The 19,686-nt window shown below is 38.8% G+C and overlaps 1 protein-coding gene across 1 annotated transcript in view; it reads left to right on the top strand.

The window, feature by feature from the left end:
- The window catches only part of Slc5a8 (solute carrier family 5 member 8), a 53,211-nt gene that overhangs the window by 16,553 nt on the left and 16,972 nt on the right, over positions 1-19,686 (top strand). Inside the window, exons 4-9 of the mRNA XM_059245643.1 lie at positions 10,520-10,587; positions 11,540-11,694; positions 13,984-14,124; positions 15,353-15,482; positions 17,293-17,381; positions 18,730-18,842. Coding sequence (XP_059101626.1) covers positions 10,520-10,587; positions 11,540-11,694; positions 13,984-14,124; positions 15,353-15,482; positions 17,293-17,381; positions 18,730-18,842 — 696 coding nt within the window. The remainder of the gene's footprint in view (positions 1-10,519; positions 10,588-11,539; positions 11,695-13,983; positions 14,125-15,352; positions 15,483-17,292; positions 17,382-18,729; positions 18,843-19,686) is intronic.

Below are 19,686 nucleotides of genomic sequence, written 5' to 3'. Positions count from 1 at the left end.
TGGAGAAACTTCGAACAGATATTAAGATAGGGAGAACACTACATCGAACCTTAACGTACCACTACTATATTATATATATATATATATATATATATATATATATATATATATATATATATATATATATATATATATTTTGTTTTTTTAAGACAAGGTTTCTCTGTATAGTCTTGGCTGTCCTGGTACTAGTTCTGTAGACCAACCAGGCTGGCCTCAGACTCACAGAGATCCTCCTTTCTCTGCCTCCCGAGTGCTGGGATCAAAGGCATTCGCCACCACTGCCTGGCTCCACCACTATATTTTAATAATTATCTACTTGTAGACAAATTTAACCCTCCCCCTCCCCCCTAGTAGCTTACTTTGCTGTGAATCTGAAATGTTGCATCATTTCATCTGTATTTCAGTGAGTCCTTAAACAACATAATAAGCTGGGTGGTGGTGGCGCACGCCTTTAATCCCAGCACTCGAGAGGCAGAGGCAGGCGGATCTCTGTGAGTTCAAGGCCAGCCTGGGCTACAGAGTGAGTTCCAGGAAAGACGCAAAGCTACACAGAGAAACCCTGTCTTGAAAAAAACACCACCACCACCACGAACAACAACAACAAAAGCATAATAATAATCCCATTATAATATCTACAATATTAATACCAATTCTCTAATTGCCTATCAAATTAATTCTAGATGTCTCTGATATGTTCTTTAGTTTCTTAGAATTGGAATCCAAGTAAACCTGTTTAAGTACAAGGATGTGTGTGACATTTCTTTTTCTTGTTTTTAAAAGTGAAAAGCCAGTTTTTTGTTTGTTTGTTTTTTTATTTTATTGAGGTACAGTTATACATAGAAAAATGCATACAGCTTTGGTGTACAATTGGATGAAACTTTTTTTGTTTTAGTTTTTTTAATTAAGAATTATTTTTATTCATTTTACATACCAATCACAGTTCCCCCTCTTCCCTCCTCCCACCCCTCCAGCCTTCCCCCCCAAACCACCCCCATTCCCTCCTACAAGAAGGTAAGGCCTCCCATGGGATGTCAGCAGAGTCTGATACATTAAGTAGAGCCAGGTCTAAGCCCCTCCCCCTGCATCAGGGTTGTGCAAGGTGTCCCACCATAGGTAATCGGCTCCAAAAAGCCAGATCATGCACCAGAGATAGATCTTGACTCCACTGCCAGGGGCCCCTCAAACAGACCAAGCTACATAACTGCCTTGCTTATGCAGAGGGCCCAGTCCAGCCCCATGGAGACTCCACAGCTGTTGGTCTAAAGTTCATGAGTTCCCACTGGTTTGGTTTGGTTGTTTCTGTAGGTTTCCCCATCATGATCTTGATGCCTTTTGCTCATAGAATCCTTTTTCTCTCTCTTCAACTGGACTTCTGGAGCTTGGCCTGGTGTTTGGCTGTGGATCTTCTTAAGAACTGTATAATCTCATATAACTACAATCCAACTCAAGATATAGACTATTCCCAGAATCTGCTTCTAGGAAATTTCCTACACCACTTTCTATTAAATTCTCCTACTGCTTTAAGTGACCCACTTTTCACTTTTATCACCATAAGTGAGTTTTTACTGTTCTTAGAGTGTATGTGAGTGCAAGCCTAGACAGCCTTTGTGTATCTGGTTTCTTTGGCTGGCCAACTGCTTCTGAGATTCATTTGTGTTGCTATATGAATAAGTAGTTCATTTGTATCCTTTGACCTCTCTCTTGTGTGTGCATGTGTATACTCACATGTGTGCATGTGTGGAGACCTAAGGCTGCCTTATGGAATCAACTACAATGGCTCTCTATTTCCAGGTGTGTTCTTGCAGTTGAACCCGGAATTCTCTGATGTCAATGATCCAGTTAACAAGCTTACTCTGGGATTTCCTGTCTCCTCCTCCTTAACACTGGACCTGTAGGCAAGCAGTCATGCAAAACTAGCATAATGGGGTTGGGGATTCCAAATCCCCATTACCATGCTTGCATGGCAAGCATACTAATAACAGAGCCATCTCATGAGTTTAGTTCACTATTTTTCATCATTAGAGATATTTCACTGCATACACCCACCAAAATCTGTTCATCTACTCTCTTATTGATGGCCATTGGAGTGCTTCTAGTTTTAGGCTACTATGAATTAAAGACATTAATAACATCTTCATACAGATTTTTATGTGTTGTTTTGCTTTCGAACCTGTTTTCATTTGATCAGAAATGAAGTATGTGAAGGTAGTATAAAGTTAAACATGCATCTGTTTGAACCAGGCCAGGCCAAGTATATACATGAAATTTAAGAGAAATTGTCAAATAGTTTTTCTAAGCATTTGTCCCATTTTACATGTCCATTCCACAATATCTGAGAATTCAAGTCACCCTACACCCTCAACAACACTTAGCATTCCTTTTTTTCAATTTTAGCAATCTTAGCATGCATTATATATTGCACTGTGGTTTTAATTTGTTTTTCTGGTGACTACTGATGTTGAGTTTCTTGGCTCATGAAATGGTCAAAATAAACTTACTATTTAGCTCAACTTAGTATTTTGGATTTCCCTTTTGTTGTTCATGTTGTTTTGAGACAGGGTTTCATGTACTCCATAAATATGCTGTGTAACTGAGGCTAGTCTTGAACTCTTAGTTTTGTTTTTTAATATCTTATTCATCATGTTTGTTGGAGAGAGGTGCTCACGTGGAGTTCAGAGGACCACTTACGGGAATCAGTTCTTTCTGCCGTATAGGTTTGGGGGATCGAACTTGGCTCTTCAGGTTTGGTGGCAAGTCCCTTTACCCATTGAGCTCTAGTTTTGAATTCTTAATCTTCTTGTTTCTACCAGCCAAGTGCTGGGATTACATATATGCCTCATCATGCCTAGTTAGGATTTTTATGTTTTATGAATGTAGACAGCTTTTTTCCCCCTTAAAAAGGTAGAGTTCTTCGAGTATATCCTGAGGGGTAGTATGTCTGGGTCATATGAAAGTTCTATTTTTAATTTGTTTCTTAGAGCGGGGGAGATTCTGGAAGAATGACTTCTGTAGTGGCTGCAACAGTTTACACCCCATCAGCAGCGGCCACAGGTTCCTCCATCTCCAGGTGTTTGTCATAGGTTACCATTTGTTTTCTTGGTGATATCCATTTTGAGTGGGGTGACATGGCATGTAGAAGCAATTTTGCTTTGCATTTCTCTGATGGCTAAGGATGCTGAGCACTTTAAAGGATTATTTATTGGCCATTTTAATTTCTTCTTTCGACAACTCTCCGGTCAGTCATTTAGCCATTTTTTTTTTGGTTGAGTTGTGTGTTTTCTTGTCATTTAGTGTTTTAAAGTTATTTTTAAAAATAATTTGTATATTTCCTGTTGGATGTATAGTGGCCAAAGATGTTCTCTCATTCTGTGGGTTAACCCTTCACTTGACTAAGTTTTTCCTTCCCTGTAAAGAAGGCTTTTATTTTATGACGTCCCATTTTTGACTGTTGTGGCCACATGTCCCGAGTTCCTGGAGTCCTAGAAAAGAGACCTTTCCTGTGCCTGTGTCTTGAACTGTTTTTCCATGCTTCTTCCTTCTGCTGTTTTAGAAGGATATCAGGCCTTGTGTTCACTAAGGTCTTTGATAAAGTTAGAGTTGAGTTTTGTGTAGGGTGGAAAGAAAAAACCAATCTAGATTCATGCTTTACATGTAGATCTTCATCTAGCTTACTCAGCACCTTTCACAGAAGAGGCTGTCTTTCTTCCAGTGTGTGTTTTTGACAACGTTGTCAAAATCAAGGTGGCTGTGGCTGTGTAGACTTGTTTGTGGGTACTCTGTTCTATGCCATTGACCCGTGTTTCTGCTTGAGGGCTGTGTACACTTGTATGTGGGTACTCTGTTCTATGCCATTGACCCGTGTTTCTGCTTGAGGGCTGTGTAGACTTGTATGTGGGTACTCTGTTCTATGCCATTGACTCATGTTTCTGCTTGAATGCAATTATCATGCTATTCTTGTTACTACGGCTCTGTGGCACGATTTGAAATCAGGTATGATAATACCTCCAGCATTATACTTTCTGATCTGGATTCCTTTGGGTATCTGGGGTCTTTTGTCCTTCTATATGCCTCTTAAGACAGATTTTTTTTCTATTTCTGTGAAGAATACTGTAAGGATTTTAATTGGTATGGCATTGAATCTGTAGATTGCTTATAGTAGGGCAGCAATTTTTCACAATACTAATTATTCCAATTCATGAACAGGGGAGATCTTTACATATTTTACTGTCTTCCCCAATTTTCTTCTGCAGTGTTTTAAAGTTACCATTGTAGAGATCTTTCGTTCCCTTTGTTAAGTTTATTCCAATGTGTTTTTTGAGGCTGCTGTGAATTGGGTTGTTTCTCTGATTTCTTTCTCAGTACCTTTGCCATTGCTATGGGGAAAGGCTGCTGATGTTTGTATGTTAATTTTGTATACTTCCACTTTTCTGAGCTGATGAACTCTAATAATTTTATGGTGGACATTTTAAGGTCTCTTATATATAGAATCATATCAACAGGAAATGATATTTTTACTTCATCTTTTCTCATTTTTTATCAATTTTATTTCCCTCTTTTAGTGTTCTAGCTAAGACTGAAACACTATATTGAACAGTAGAAAGAGTCTTGTCTTCATCCTGATTTTAGTGGAAACTATTTGAGTTTTTCTGCATTTATTATGCTGTTTAGGCTATAGGTTTGTCAAATACAGCCTTTATTATGTTAAGATACATTTCTTCCATCCTAGCCTCTCCAGGATTTTTAGTCATGAAAAAGATAATGGATTTTGCCAAAGACCATTTCTGCATCTCTTGAAATGATCATGTAATTTCATCCCTTGAGGTCATCCATGTGATATATCACATTTATTGATTTGTGTATGTTGAACCATCCCTGTATTTCTGGAATGAGGTTAAATTGATCATGATGAATTTTCTTTTTGATATGTTCTTGGAGTTGACTTTTAAGTATTTTATTGATAACACTTTGCATCTGTGTTCATGAAGGAGGTTGTCTGTGATTTTCTTTTTGTATCTGCACATGGTTTTGGTATTCAGGATGACACTGGCTTCATAATGCATTTGGAAATCTTCTTTCATTTTCTGTTTTATGGAGTGATTTGAGGATTGGTATTAGCTCTTCTTTAAAGCTTCATAGAATTCTGTCCTGAATCTATCTGGGCTTGGACTCTTTTTAGTTGGGCCGTTTTAAACTACTGATTCAATTTTATTGTTTGTTATAGATCTGTTTAAATTATTGATCTCTCATTGGTTTAACTTTGGTAGGCCAAAGTTATAAAAATTCATCCGTTTGTTTTATTTTCCAAATTAGTAGAATGTAAGACTTTAAGGTATGTTTACTATTTTCTGGCTTTCATTAGTACCTGTTGTAATGTCTCCCTTTTCAGCTCTATGTTATCAATTTGGGCCTTCTCTCTCTTTCTTTTGGCTTGGATAAGGTTTCTCAATCCTGTCTGTCTTTTCAAAGAACCAACTCTTGGGACAGTGAGATGGCTTAGTAAGTAGAAGCACTTGCATGAAGGTCTGGAGACCTGAGTTGTATACAGATATTATATACACACATACTTTGCTCTAATCTTCCCTCTCCATTGCTTTCCTCTTCCCCATCTCCACCTCTTGCTGGTCCCCCTGCTTCCTCCAATAGTCCCTCCTTTTGCTTCCATGAAGTAAATATTCCATCACCCTGCCTTTTCCATGCTTGACTTAAACATCTTCTTCCCCTTCCTCTTTCTAATTTAATGTCCTGTGCGTGCTTTGCATGCATGCACATGCGCATGTGACACACACATAGGTATTCAGACACACGTAGACACACATAAATACACACACACATAGACTCATATAAAGAGACACACACATAGACACATACATGTAGATGCACACAGAGACACACACAGACACATAAATACACAGACACACAAACATACACACAGACTCACATACAGACACACATGGACACACACATAGATATACACAGAGACATACACACACACACACACACACAGACCCATATACAGAGACACACACACATAGACACACACATAGATACACATACACACACACACACACACACATTTATATCTAGATTCTGCATCAGGGAAAATGTGCTATTTATCTTCCTGAATCTGGATTATTTTGCTTAATGTAATGGTTTCTAAAACTATCCATTTTTCTCCAAATGTCATGATTTCATTTTTCTTTACAGTAGAATGAAACTCCACTGTGTATCTGTATCACAACTTTCTTATCCATTTATCTGTTGATGGCACTTAGTTTTGTTCCATATCTTGGCTGTTGTAAACAGTGCACTAAGTATGGATGTTCAGGTGTCTTTGTGATAGGTTGACTTTTGATTTTATATACTGGAGTGGTGTAGCAGGATCGTATGGCAGTCTTACTTTAGTTTTTGAGGGTCCTCCATACTGATTTATGTCATGGCTGCACTAGTTTATATCCTCACTAGCAGTGTATCTTTTTTTTTTTTCTGCATCATTGATTGTTTTCTTGACGATAGCCACCTAAGGTAAAAGGGAATCTCAAAGCATTTCCCTGATGCCTAAGCCCATTGAACACTTTTTCCAAATAGTTATTGGCCATTTGTATTTTTTCCATTTGAGAACTATTTAATTCATTAGCTTTTTTTTAATTTGGATGGTGTCTTAGTTAGGGTTGCTATTGCTGTAGTGAGACACCATGACCAAAAGAAATTTGGGGAGGAAAGGGTTTATATGGCTTACATATCCTGAATCACAGTTCACCGAGGGAAGTCAAGGCAGAAACTCAAGCTGGGTGGGAGCCTGGAGGCAGAAGCTGATGTAGAGACCATGGAGGAGTGCTGTTTCTCATGGCTTGCTCAACCTGCTTTCTTATTGGACCACTGGCCCAAAGTGACCCCACCCACAATGGGCTGAGCCCTCCCCTGTCAATCACTAATTAAGAAAATGCTCTATAGGCTTGCCTACAGCCTTACCTTATGAAGGAATCTTCTCAGTTGAGGTTCTTTCCTCTCAGATGACTATAATTCGTGTCAAGTTGATATAAAGCTAGCCAGCACAGATGATTTTGGTTTGTAATATTTAATTTTTAATAGTTTTTCATATATGCTAGACCTTAATTCCCCGTGGAATTTATTGTTGGCAAAGACTTTTTTCCCATTCTGTAGGCTGCCACTTCACTTTGATGATTATATCACTTTCTGTGTGGACCCCATTTGTCAATTTTGGGGTTTATTTCCTGTAGTTCCTTTCAGAAAGTCCTTATCTACGCTGGTTTCTTCGGGTGTTTTAACCAATGTTTTATTACAGCATTTCTTTCAGGTTTTACATTAAAATATTTGATCTATTTTTATTACATTTATTTATTTATTTATTATTTATTGTGCATGATGAAAGATGTACATGATGAGAGATATGGATCTAATTTCACTTCTTTTTTAAAAAATGGATTTATTTATTTTGTTATTTTATGTGTATGAGTGTTTTGCTCATATGTATGTCCATGCACCATGTGCGTGCCTGGTGCCTGTGGAGATCAGAAAGGGATATCGGATGCCCTTGAACTGGAGTTATGGATGGTTGTGAGCCACTATGTGGGTGGAGGGAATCACAACTGGGTCTCCTGCAAGAGCAATGAGTGATCTTAACCACTGAGCCCCCTCTGCAGCCCCCCCACCCTGGTTTGATTCTTGTGTATGGGACTATCCAGTTCTCAAGTCCCATTTGTTGAAGCGGCTGTATTTTCTAACATATTTCTGATGCCTTTGCCAAGTATTAGGTGACTGCAGCTGTGTGGGATCCTTTCTGGTTTCCCATTCTATTGCATGGTTCTGTGTGTGTGTCTGGGTTTCTGCTGGTATCATGTTGTTTTCGTTACTATGGCAAACATAGTTAGATAAATTCATGAAAGGTAAAATAAACACTAAGGTTAGAAGTACCACCAAGTAAAAATATTAGCAAAAAGTAAAGTATAAAGAAAAAAGGGGGTAGAGCACAAGGAGCCAAAAATTAGAAAATAAATATTAGAATGACTTCATTTTTGGATCTTGGAGGCTGCCAGATGTTCTGGACTTCTGTATTCCTGCGATTTATGCTGCAGTTGCAGCTGTATCCCAGCATCCCGTGTCTGCCCAAGCGATCTTCATTTTACTAGCTCCTCCCTACTTTTTTTTTTTTTTTTCATGCCAGGGGCCTCCGCAGACCACACTTAGCTTTCTAGTGTGTAAGCTGAGCAGCTTCCCCACAATTGGAGACTCCTCACTTGGCTGGCGTTCTGAGGGTGTCTCCAAAATGTGTTGGGAGCACAAGAGACAGCCACAAGGATGAGATCTGAACAGATGGATCTGTTCTTATGCTTTCAGAACACAGTCAACACTCATCACCCTGCCCTGTGGGTGTCTAGGATGCTGGAGCTTCAGAGTTCTCGGACCCTATAGCCGCGAATCTGATGGCTGGTGGGTGGTTCTACTTGCTGTCGCTAGGATCAGGTCTATCCAACTGTTAAGTTATTCTCAGCTGATGAGGTCTGTTGCCAGGCACTAAGGGTAGACCTGCTTTCCTTGTATACTCCACTGCCTGGACTGAGCCTCCTCTTGCCCACACTTTTCTGGTTTTTAACATCTGGCTTCCTGTCCTCCACATTTGCCTCCTAGAACTCTCTCTGTCTCTGTCTCTGTCTCTGTCTCTGTCTCTGTCTCTGTCTTCCTCCCTCCCTCCCTCCCTCCCCTCTCCTCTCCTCCCCTCCCCTCCCTTCCCTTCCCCTCCCCTCCCCTCCCTTCCCCTCCTCTCTCTGCGCTTGTGGCAGGTTGAAGTCTCGCTTCCCGATTGCTGATCATTCCCTGTTCTTGGGTTCCCAGAGCAGCTAAGTTTTCAACAATAGTTTCCTCTCAAGATGGTGCCCCACCACAGTCCTCCCAGCTTTCTCTGCTTTCTACCTCAACAGCATCTAGAACTGTATCTGTGGCTTTGCAGAGCTCTGGGCTTACCCCGTGGGTAGGACGCCAGTCTCTCTTCACCAGGGCCAAATGGCTTGTGTTTTAGATGCAGCCTTTGTCTCTGTTTTCCCTCCAGTGGATCACGTGGCTGGAGCTGTGCTCAGCTGTACTGTCTTCCTTTGGATGCTAGCCCGTTTCTCTGCACTTTTCAGCTTTTTGCTCACTCCCTTTGTCAATTTCCAGCAGATTTTCCTCTTTCTCTCTTGGAATAGGGTGTATTTTTTCCTTATTCTGACATTTTCTTTCACTGGGTCACATGGAGACAGCCATCTTCACTGGGTGCCCTCTTCTAAGGCTTTGAAGTGTGTCCTACTGGTCACTAAAGAAGTTTAAATCTACACATCAACTGTTGAGTTGTTTATTTCCGCCATTTTGTTTTTACTAGATGTAGTTTGAAATTCTCTTAAAAGGTCTCCTTTAGTTTATAACTTCCATCTGTTTTCACTTTTAATTTCTGTTTATTTTTTAAAGAAACTGCATTATTTGTCCCATCAAGCTTCTCAGGGTCTTCACTTTACTGACTTCATTTTACCCATATTGGGCCATTCAGTATTTCCCAAGTCCTCAATGTTTCTTATAAGCAGTACTTAGAGAGTTCATGATTTTCCAAAAGCAGGTCAAATTTTGGAGCTGTCTTTTAGGTAAGAGAAAAGGTTTGAGGCTTCTTGGTTGTTAGACCTTATTGTACATCATATTCTAATTTTGTAATTCCCTCTTCATTGATCAGATAGAACACACATAAAGAGGAATATTCTTTGCTTGACTAGTTCCTCTGAAATATCCTTTGTATAGAAACGGCAGGACAGCTGCCCGGTTTCTCCCTCTACTTGCGAGTTTTGAAAGTAATCAATTGCACGTCTAAGGGTATTTATTGCTCAGTTCTTAGTGTTTAGTTTCATGAGGTCCTTAATTTTACCCTTTCCAATCATATAAAATATATAATAGTTCCAAGGTCAAATCTATAAATAGAAATATATTTGAAGACGTCAAACATAGCTCCTTCTTTTGTCCTGTTTATCCTTTATATATTATAGGTAACTTTTTTCTATTGGCTTTTATTTATTCTTCCATTAAAAATATATCCCTCCACTTTTTAGATAACTGGCAACAAATAATAGACTTTCCTACCTCAAGTCTTATCTTAAAAACACACATTTCAAAGTCTGATGAAATAGCATATTTATATGAACCAATGAGAAGGGATGGGAAATCCCTTTTGATCCCATTTAGTCTGGTGAACTACTTCACAGAATCAAGCAGTTTCTTAGCTTAATTACAACACAAATCTTTTTCTATGTATTTCATTTAGCCAGTGTTGGATCTATATGGTGTCTGTGAATATAAACAAGCAGTACGTCTGTTGAACTTAACAAATACAGTTTTCTTCTCCATTTGTCTTGGGGGTGTTGATGAGACATGATTCTAGTTTTAAGCAAGTGGGTATGGAGCTAGAGGCCTCCTTGGTAATTCTTGAGAAGTACTTTTTGACGCACATTCCACAGTTGAGTATGTGTTCTCTTTTCTTCTTCAGTTACAGGATTTGATCTGTGGGGCGCAGTGGTGGCAACTGGGGTGGTCTGCACTTTCTACTGCACAATGGTATGTGAAGAGTGTCATTTCCCTTTTACTCTACTCACTTTGCAAAACTGGAATTTCAAGTAGTCATGTGCTGCCGACTGACTGCTCATACTTACTCTTTTTCTCTGGGCTTCTCACAGTTCAACATTTTTGTAAGGAACATTTGATTCTTAGATATGGCTTACAATTTTCCTTTCATCTGATCCATGGCACAGGTCCCTGTTTTTATCTCTTGATTCCTTATTATAATTTCTAAAACATTATAGATGTACTTATATAATACTTCAGCATAGAGACTTGTGATAATGGTCTATTAACTATAGACAGAGGTGACAAAATGGGTAACAACCATCAAGACATGATGCTGCTTTATTGTGGAGGCAGGCTATGTGCAGCAATGCAAATTTATATGGTTTTTGATAGTTTCTATGTTAACCTTTTATTTTGCTCGATCTTCTAGGAAACAAGATCCTTACATAGAGCCTGTTTAAACCCAGGCCACAGAGGCTGAAGAGAAATATTTGTGGCAGCGCTAGTATGCAACAATTTTTAGTATTTTAACAAACAATATGGCTATCCGGGTACAAACTGAGTATTAGCCCAAACAATGACTTTTATAATTTAACTCTGAATTGTCTTTCCAACATTCTCCTCACCCCCACTTCCCTTCTGTCCAAAGTGTCTATCTGGCCACATTCAGTAGACCATGTATAGCTTTCTTCTCTTCTGCTTTTTCCCAGGCTGTTTTCTGGCCTGGCAGGAACTTACATCTTTGCCTCTGCCTATGCTTGAGGGATAGGTTAAATATTTCCTTCTTTATAAACATTCTTTCAAGATGACCATCTCCTTTGAGTGACCTTTTTGACTTAGCTCCATGTTTCTTCATTTTGTCTAGCATAGTACATTCACATTTAGATAGATATATAATCACATCTCATAGAAGTATTAATCCTAATACACTTTCTTCTCAAAGGGTGGTCTTAAAGCAGTTGTCTGGACAGATGTTTTTCAAGTTGGGATCATGGTGGCTGGATTTGCATCCGTGATTATACAGGCAGCAATAACTCAAGGTGGGATCAATACAGTTTTAAGTGATGCCTCCAATGGTGGAAGATTAAACTTCTGGAAGTAAGTGGCTGTTTACCTTTTGGTTAATAGAATGTATCTTTTGTTTTCTTTGTAAGAAATAGTTTTACTGGAATAGTAAGTTTGTACTGGAAAATAAATAATTCACTAAGGGGGGGGTCTGTAAAATTAAAGTTGGCAAGTAAATGTCTGAGGAGGTTTTGCCAGTTTTGAGGGGTTAAAGCAAACTGATGCCAGTGGGTTGTATAGTATTATGACGATTCTTTCTCCATAGAAGGACATTAGAGCAGAAAACATATTTTCTTTCAGAGGTTAGAGTCTGGAACAGGTTGAAAGTAGGGTAGGAAAAAAATGGTGAAAGGTAAGCAAGACTCCCAAAGAGCCAGACACTGAAAGACAGAGATTACATTTGGAGAATGCTTTATTTTAACCAACACTGAGAGAAGGAATCTTGATATCATTCTAGCAATATATCGCATAGTAAAGTAGCATATTGCTGAATAGTATCTCATGTATGCATCTCTTTACGTTATTTCCTAAAAACTGATCAGAGCCAGGTGGTGGTGCACACCTTTAATCCCAGCACTTGGGAGGCAGAAGCAGCAGGTGGATCTCTGTGAGTTCGAGGCCAGCCTGGTCTACAGAGTGACTTCTAGGACAGCCAGGGCTACACAGAGAAATACTGTTTTGAAAAACCAAAATAAATAAATAAATAAATAAATAAATAAATAAATAGTTTTTTAAGATAAAAAAAATAAATGAAACTGACTGGAAAAGTTATGACTGATGTTTCACGTGATAGCCTGACATAGGATAAACATGTCTAAAGCAACGGAAAACCTAGATAGTCCACCCAAAGCATATCAGACAATTTTAGAGAATCATGAAAACACCTTTCCCTTGGTTCAATATCGTCACCTTGATGCACCGTGTTCAATGTGGAAAGAGGGTCATTTTGACCTGGGCCATATTCTCTTCTGTTTAAATAGTCCTGAACTGAGATTGGAAATCTGCAATCACCAGTGGGAAAGAAACAAACAAATACGCAAACAAACAAAACATTTAGATGATTTTTTTTAAGATGGCTCTTTTGTGTCTTTTAAAATAGTCCTCTTCTTTTGAGAAAGACTATTTCAGAGACCAAACAGCACCACCCTATTCATTTGGAAGAATGCGTGTCAGGGAATCACCTTCAACTGTTTTCAATACTTGTTTCTCCTTTTACTTCAAGATTCAGATATGAATCTTGAGCGCTCCCATTTGGACTGCCTTTGGGTATGGTTCCTTCCATGGCTAGGACAGAACAGGAAGATACTTTTATTAGATATTTACTCAGACTGGTTAATGAAGAAAGCATAGTTTCTCCAAAACAAAGCCACATTGATTTTACCAGGAAGAGGGGAAATGGATCAGAGGAGCTGGAAATGACCAATGGTTGTGTAGAAAATATTGATTATGCTCACTCTCTTCCAAGATGGCTTTTCTGATATACATCAATAAGAGATTCCTTAAAATAAAAAATAGATACTTTAGTAACCATAACTTTGAAGACTGCTAACCACTAAATGGTAATGAAAAGGCCCGTTGTGTTTTAGACTTTTCAAGAATGTTCCCTATTATCCTGAAATGTGTTGAGATATAATTGGCACACTATCTTTTCTGCCTGGGAAAAATGAAAGAACTAAAATCTCCGAATTGTGTTTTTCTATCCCGTCTTAGATACTTCAAGTAGCTCACTGAATCTTTTTGACTCTTTTTTTTGGTTAATGTGGAGATAACTCTCAAGGTAGTATTTGGGCTTGTGTGCCTGCCATGAAGTGATTTTAAACTGTCAGCATTTGCACACAGAATTCTAAGAAAGCATAGTGATAATGACATGATATTTTTTACCAAGTATATACTCATAGAGTGTATTGACCTCTTAAGCTTAATTATGACCAGACATGTGCTAGAAGAGGAATTATGTTCACACAGTGTGCTAAATTGCATTTACTTTGGTATGACATCTATTTACATGGTACACTTTGAATCCCCTCCTCCCAGTATAGCATGGCCAATTAGTTCCTCACATTATGGGAGAAAATATATCTAAATGCTCAAAGTGGTAAGAACATGTATTTTCTTCTAATTCCATTAATAATATCCTAATATCTGGAAATGTCATTGTTTACTTAATAAATTTAAATTAGAAATATTTATGTTTTGACATAAATTTGGACATCTTTATGTAAGTCTGTGAGTGTATATGCTTGTGTCTCAAAGTATACTAGGAGTATTTTCTTTGCTCTCTTGCAAACAATTTGTATTCTCTTTCCTTTTCTTTTCATCCAGTTTTAATCCTAGCCCTTTGCAGAGACACACATTCTGGACAATTATCATTGGAGGGACTTTCACCTGGACCACCATCTACGGTATCAACCAGTCCCAAGTACAGAGATACATCTCCTGTAAAAACAGACTTCATGCAAAACTGTAAGCCAAACTATGGCATATGAATCATTAATCACTGTCATTGCTCTTATGGAAATACTTCCATAGTCAACTTTAGTTCAATCTTAAGTCTTTTGCATCATGAAACTCCAAAAATAAATGATGAACCAAAGGACCAAGGTTGGCTGGTGTGTGGTTCTATAGTTGAGCGCAGAGTGGCCCTAGATGTTTTCAATCAAGCATTTGAAAATATTTCTATGAATTATTGAGTAAGATGCCCTCATCAAGAAAATAAATATCTCAAGAACCTATGGAAGTTAAAAAAATATAAAGGAGAGCTCAATGGAAGAATGATCACCAAATTTGCTAGAGCTCCACAAAACAACTTTATATATGACTTTTATCGTGAGGAAATTTAGCATCATATTAGAAAAGTATATGCAATCTGGAAACAGTGAAATGACACTGGACATAAGTGTAAGTTCCTCAAAACAATATAAAAGTGATTATTCAAGAGTTGATGTAGTAGCATGCACTGCATTATCAGCCTCAATCCTGGATTATAATGCCTTCTAACTTGCTACTTGGACAGCATTGCACAAATTACTTAGTTTCACTGAGCTTCAAATTTAAACTTGCAAATGAGTACAGGAACTACTATGACCACATGAAAAGTGTGGAAGAGTACTGTGTGGGGCAGTCACATGTAAATGTTCATTTCTGCTGTCACTAATGGGATGTGACCAGAGAACTAATGGGTAAGAGAGAATGTGGTTTGAGGAGAAACCTGTTTCGGGAATACAAGGTGTGTTTCTTGTCCTTAATGGGTTGTCTTAGAAACTATGGAAGAACTTTAGTGGATTGATATGTAGATGCTGAATCATGTTTATCAGCTTATAATTAAACTACTTTTTTTAAAGGAAAATGAGCCAGTTACTGCCCTAGTGCCTATTAAAATCCTTATTTTATGACAAGAGGACTCAGTATATTATAATTAGATACTACTATAAAGCCATGGATGACTGTGGATTTTAAGTAGGAGGACACATTCACTGAGAAACAGCATCTACCTGAAGGATTTCTAGATACATTGTTGATTGACATCAAAGAGGACAGTCAGATAGACTAGAAATCATCTTTGAGAATCAAAACATTTATTTATTTATTAATTTATTAAGTATAATCATGGCATTATTTCTTGTTCTTGTAACAGTTTTCTTAGTTTTGGGGATAGAAAGTACAGCTGTTATTTGCCCATCCTCTCCTTTAGGTCTCTCTACATCAACCTTGTGGGCCTCTGGGTGATCCTCACTTGCTCTGTGCTCTGTGGGCTTGCCTTGTACTCCAGATACCGTGACTGTGATCCCTGGACATCTAAGAAAGTGTCGGAAGTTGACCAGGTTTGGAACCACATCTTTCTCATGGGTAATGATGGCATTACAAAGCATTTGTGGTACCAGGAAGAAAAGCTCTTGTTCTTGAAGAAACCCAGCAAGTGGGCACAACACAACTAGACACCTTCCACTTCTGTAAAGCACTTGGCAAAAGCATTGTAGTACATAGAGCACATGTGAAGATTTCTGTATCTGAAACTAAATTGTTCAAATACCTGGAGAAATTTCAAGCCAGATTTTGGATACAAAAACTCGGGGTTGGAAGTAAAAAAAGTAAATTCTGTTAATAGAAACTATACACAAAACACATACCATAGAAGTTTGTGGATATTGTTAGAGCACTCACTTCAAACAGTCTTCCAGTTTTAATTTATTTTAAAATTTTACATTTACCTATTTTATTTTATGTGTGTGAGTATTTTTACCTGTACGTATGTCTGTGTACCACATGCTTGCCCGGTGCCCCCAGAGGTCAGAAAACGGAGACAAATTCCTTGGAACTCGAATTGCTGATGACTGTGAGCTGCCATGTAGGTGCTAGGAACAGCATCCAGGTCCTCTGCAAGTACTCAACCACTGAGCCATCTCTTCAGCCCCCATCTTCCAGTTTTTAAACGTAAAAGCAGACTAAGAAGGGAACAGAGTTTGCATCCTGTGCACTGAGATTCTGTGTCTAGAGTTTTAACATGCTTGATTTCAGTTCCACAACACTGTAATCCCAGTTTCATAGGTAGCATAATGAATCTCAGGAGTTGTTTGCTTGCTTGTTTTGTTTTCAAGACGGGATCTTACTATGTAGCTCTTGCTATCCTGGAACTCACTCTGGAGACCAGGCTGGTCTCAAAATCACAGAGATCCACCTGCCTTTGCCCACAAAGTGCTGGAATAAAAACAGTGTGCCACTAGGCCAGACTCAGTGAGGGTTTTGACTGGCACAAGGTCACATTGCTAATAAACGGAATTACAATGAGAGTTCACCGAGTCTTTTCAATAGGCCAGACACAAATTAATAAATAAGTATGCTTTATCTAATAAATAAATAAATATGCTTTATTTAAAGTCTAATTTTTACTTTTCACAGTTAGACTAGGAAGCAGCGTATATCTTTTTTTTTCCTTTAAGAAACCAAGGTACACCTTGCCTTGGAGGAGGTGGGAATGGGGGTTGGTTTGGGGGGGAAGGCTGGAGGGTGGGAGGAGAGGGGGATCTGTGGTTGGTATATAAAATGAATAGAAAATTTCTTAATAATAAAAATAAAAAATGATGTTAATCTGTACTTATCATGACAATAAAAAAAAGAAAAGAAAAGAAAAGAAAAGAAAAGAAACCAAGGTACAGTGAGGAGTTGGGTAAGCATGGGCAGTTGGGACCATGCTTCAGACCTAGGCTCTGCCATTAGAGCTCCTGGGGACTCTGTAGCATGCACTTTTTTGTAAACTTGCTGCACAGCTCAGGCTTAGCGTGTCCTGACTCTGGGAGCCTGGGCTCCTGTGAAGTCTATTCCCTAAAACCTGCTTGCTGCCCAAGTGCCTAGGGCCTCAGAGTGAAAATGGGCAGAATTCACACTGGTGCAAATGTAACACCTCCCCCCTCCCCCCTCCCCATGTAACTGTGGGATTAGGAAATGAGAAGATTATTTTAGATTATTTTAAAAATTTATTCTTTGAGAATTTGAACAATGTATTTTGATTTCATTTTACACACTTGGGGCTATGTAGGCTATCTGTTATTCTTTTTGGAAGAATATGAAATTGGCTAGGTATTAATTTTGTTTAATAACAACTAACACTTGGGTGTAAATTTTGGAATTTTTCAGCTTATGCCTTACTTGGTCCTGGACATTTTGCGAAATTACCCTGGAGTTCCTGGACTTTTTGTGGCCTGTGCTTACAGTGGGACATTAAGGTAGAAAACTGTGATTCTATGAGGGTGTCATTCCTGTAACGACTTATGTATGTTTTACTGTCATGGCAACCGATGCATGAGAAGACAACTTGCAGGAAGAAATTACATATTTTAGATCATGATTTCAGAGGGTTCAACCCATACTCACCTGGCTCTAGGCATTTTGACAAATCGTTCTGGTGGTAGGAGCAGGCATTGGAAGACCTTTTTCATGGAAGAGGCCAAAGCAAGATAGAGTTCCCAGTGATATACTGACAGTGACCCATTTCATCCAAGCAGGCTCTACCCACTACCTATCTACCCTCCTCAGTAATGCTATCATGGTGCACCCCATCAAAGATCATTTTGACCTGGAAATGTCATCAAGATAAATTCAGAGATGTGTTTCACTAATCCCCTAGGCATTTCCCTATCTAATCAAGTTGATAGTTAAGATTAACCATCAGAGTATCTCTCTTGTCTTATTGGTTATTTTGAGAGGTAAAGATGAATTTTGGACATGGTCACAAATGCCCTAAAATAGGCAAATTGCTCCATGCACCCTTCTATTGGTTGGCTGCCTATGGGACCATTCTGCCGTCATCTGGCTCTACTCTGCTTCCTACCACAGCATTGCATACTCAATATGGTCATGATGATGATGATTACTTGATGGTGGCTTTAATATTTGCTGAGTATATTAGTAGCTTCTGTCTTGGTTTAGAACATGTGTGAGGCTAAATCATTGTAACCTGCAAAGCCAGACTCAAATCTCCTAATTATGTGTGTTGAATACTGTACATCTAAACATCTTCATACACAAAGAAACTATATCTTAAAGTTGTTATGTGATAATCTGAGTAATATGTGAAAATTCATTTTATAGATACAGAAGACAAGCTGGGAAATATCTTTTATCTCTTACTTTCTCTCCTACTATCCAATCTATCTATGTTGCCTGACTCATTCATGAAAGATAATAGCTTCCTGGAAGAGGGTGCGATGATCATTAAAAATAAAAGAACATGGTTCTGTTTAAATTGTTTTATTATTTTGTGTGCATGGGTGTTTTGCCTACATGCACGTATGTCTGCGCACCACATGCATGCAGTGCCCTCGAGTTCAGAAGAGGGCATCTGATCCCCTGAGACTTGAGTTACAAATGGCTGTGAGTCAGCTACTGCAGGTGCTGGGGATCAAACCCAGGTCCTCTGGAGGAGCAGCTTGTACTCTTAAACACGGAGCCGTCTCTCTAGCACCGTCTGCTTCTATTTTAGAAGTGTCAACTTGCTTTCTTCTTCCTCATTCTCACTAAAAGTACCATTCAAATTAACATGTCATCAATGAATTTTTTTTTCTTCTCTTGTAGCACAGTGTCCTCCAGCATCAATGCCTTAGCTGCGGTGACCGTGGAAGATCTCATCAAACCTCACTTCAAGTCACTGTCAGAGAAGTCTCTGTCTTGGATTTCCCAAGGAATGAGTGCGTTTCCACGTTTCCTTTCTCATGATTCCATTTGAGAGACACTTTAGCTTTGCTTTGGAGACACTAGAAATTGTCCTCTGAAGAAGCATGAGTACCTCATAGTATGAATACATATCCAGGATCATGTGCTTACAATGGTATAGGGATGATCGTATCTATCAAGAAGAGTTGGGCACGAATTCAAACATTTATGATGGCAGTGGTGGTGCACATTTGTAACCCTGACCCTGCTGAGGCAGAGGATCTTGAGTTCATGGGTAGCTGGGGTTAGTCTCAAAAAGAAAAAAAAAAACCTATCTAATTGTCAGAGAGCCTTGAAGGCCAATGCCCCAGCATCCTCTTTGGTTCTCCTCGATGATAATTACTATTAGTGATAAGACTCTCATTCTCCCTCTCACTCAAGTTTGAAGCAGGGTTTTCCTATGCAGCTTGGCCTGGTTTTGAACTCATGATCCTTCTGCCTCATCCTCCCGAGTGCTGAGATTACAGGTGGCCTGACTTTCATTCACTTTGAAGGGTTCTATGCTATTATTACACTGAGATAATGTAGTCAAGGGCATCATAGACAACGTGACAGTCTACTTGACTTTGCATTAATTATGGGCACCCAAACCCATAATGGTGACCATTCACAGCTTATCAAATGGAGAAGAATTAAGCTAAATCACTGAAAATGATATTTATATTTAGACTGAGCCCTATAGACGTTATTACAACAAAAGCACTTTTAAAAAAAGGTGTTTCTTTTCTTTCAGTTGGGATCAGATAATTTACATAACATTCTTAACAAAAGTATTGAGTGCTGGGACAAAGAAGACGGTACCCACAGCAGAGGGAATGT

Source organism: Peromyscus eremicus, chromosome 18 (assembly GCF_949786415.1).
Source record: "Peromyscus eremicus chromosome 18, PerEre_H2_v1, whole genome shotgun sequence".
NCBI lineage: Eukaryota > Metazoa > Chordata > Mammalia > Rodentia > Cricetidae > Peromyscus > Peromyscus eremicus.
This window is presented reverse-complemented; position numbering and strand designations above follow the sequence as displayed.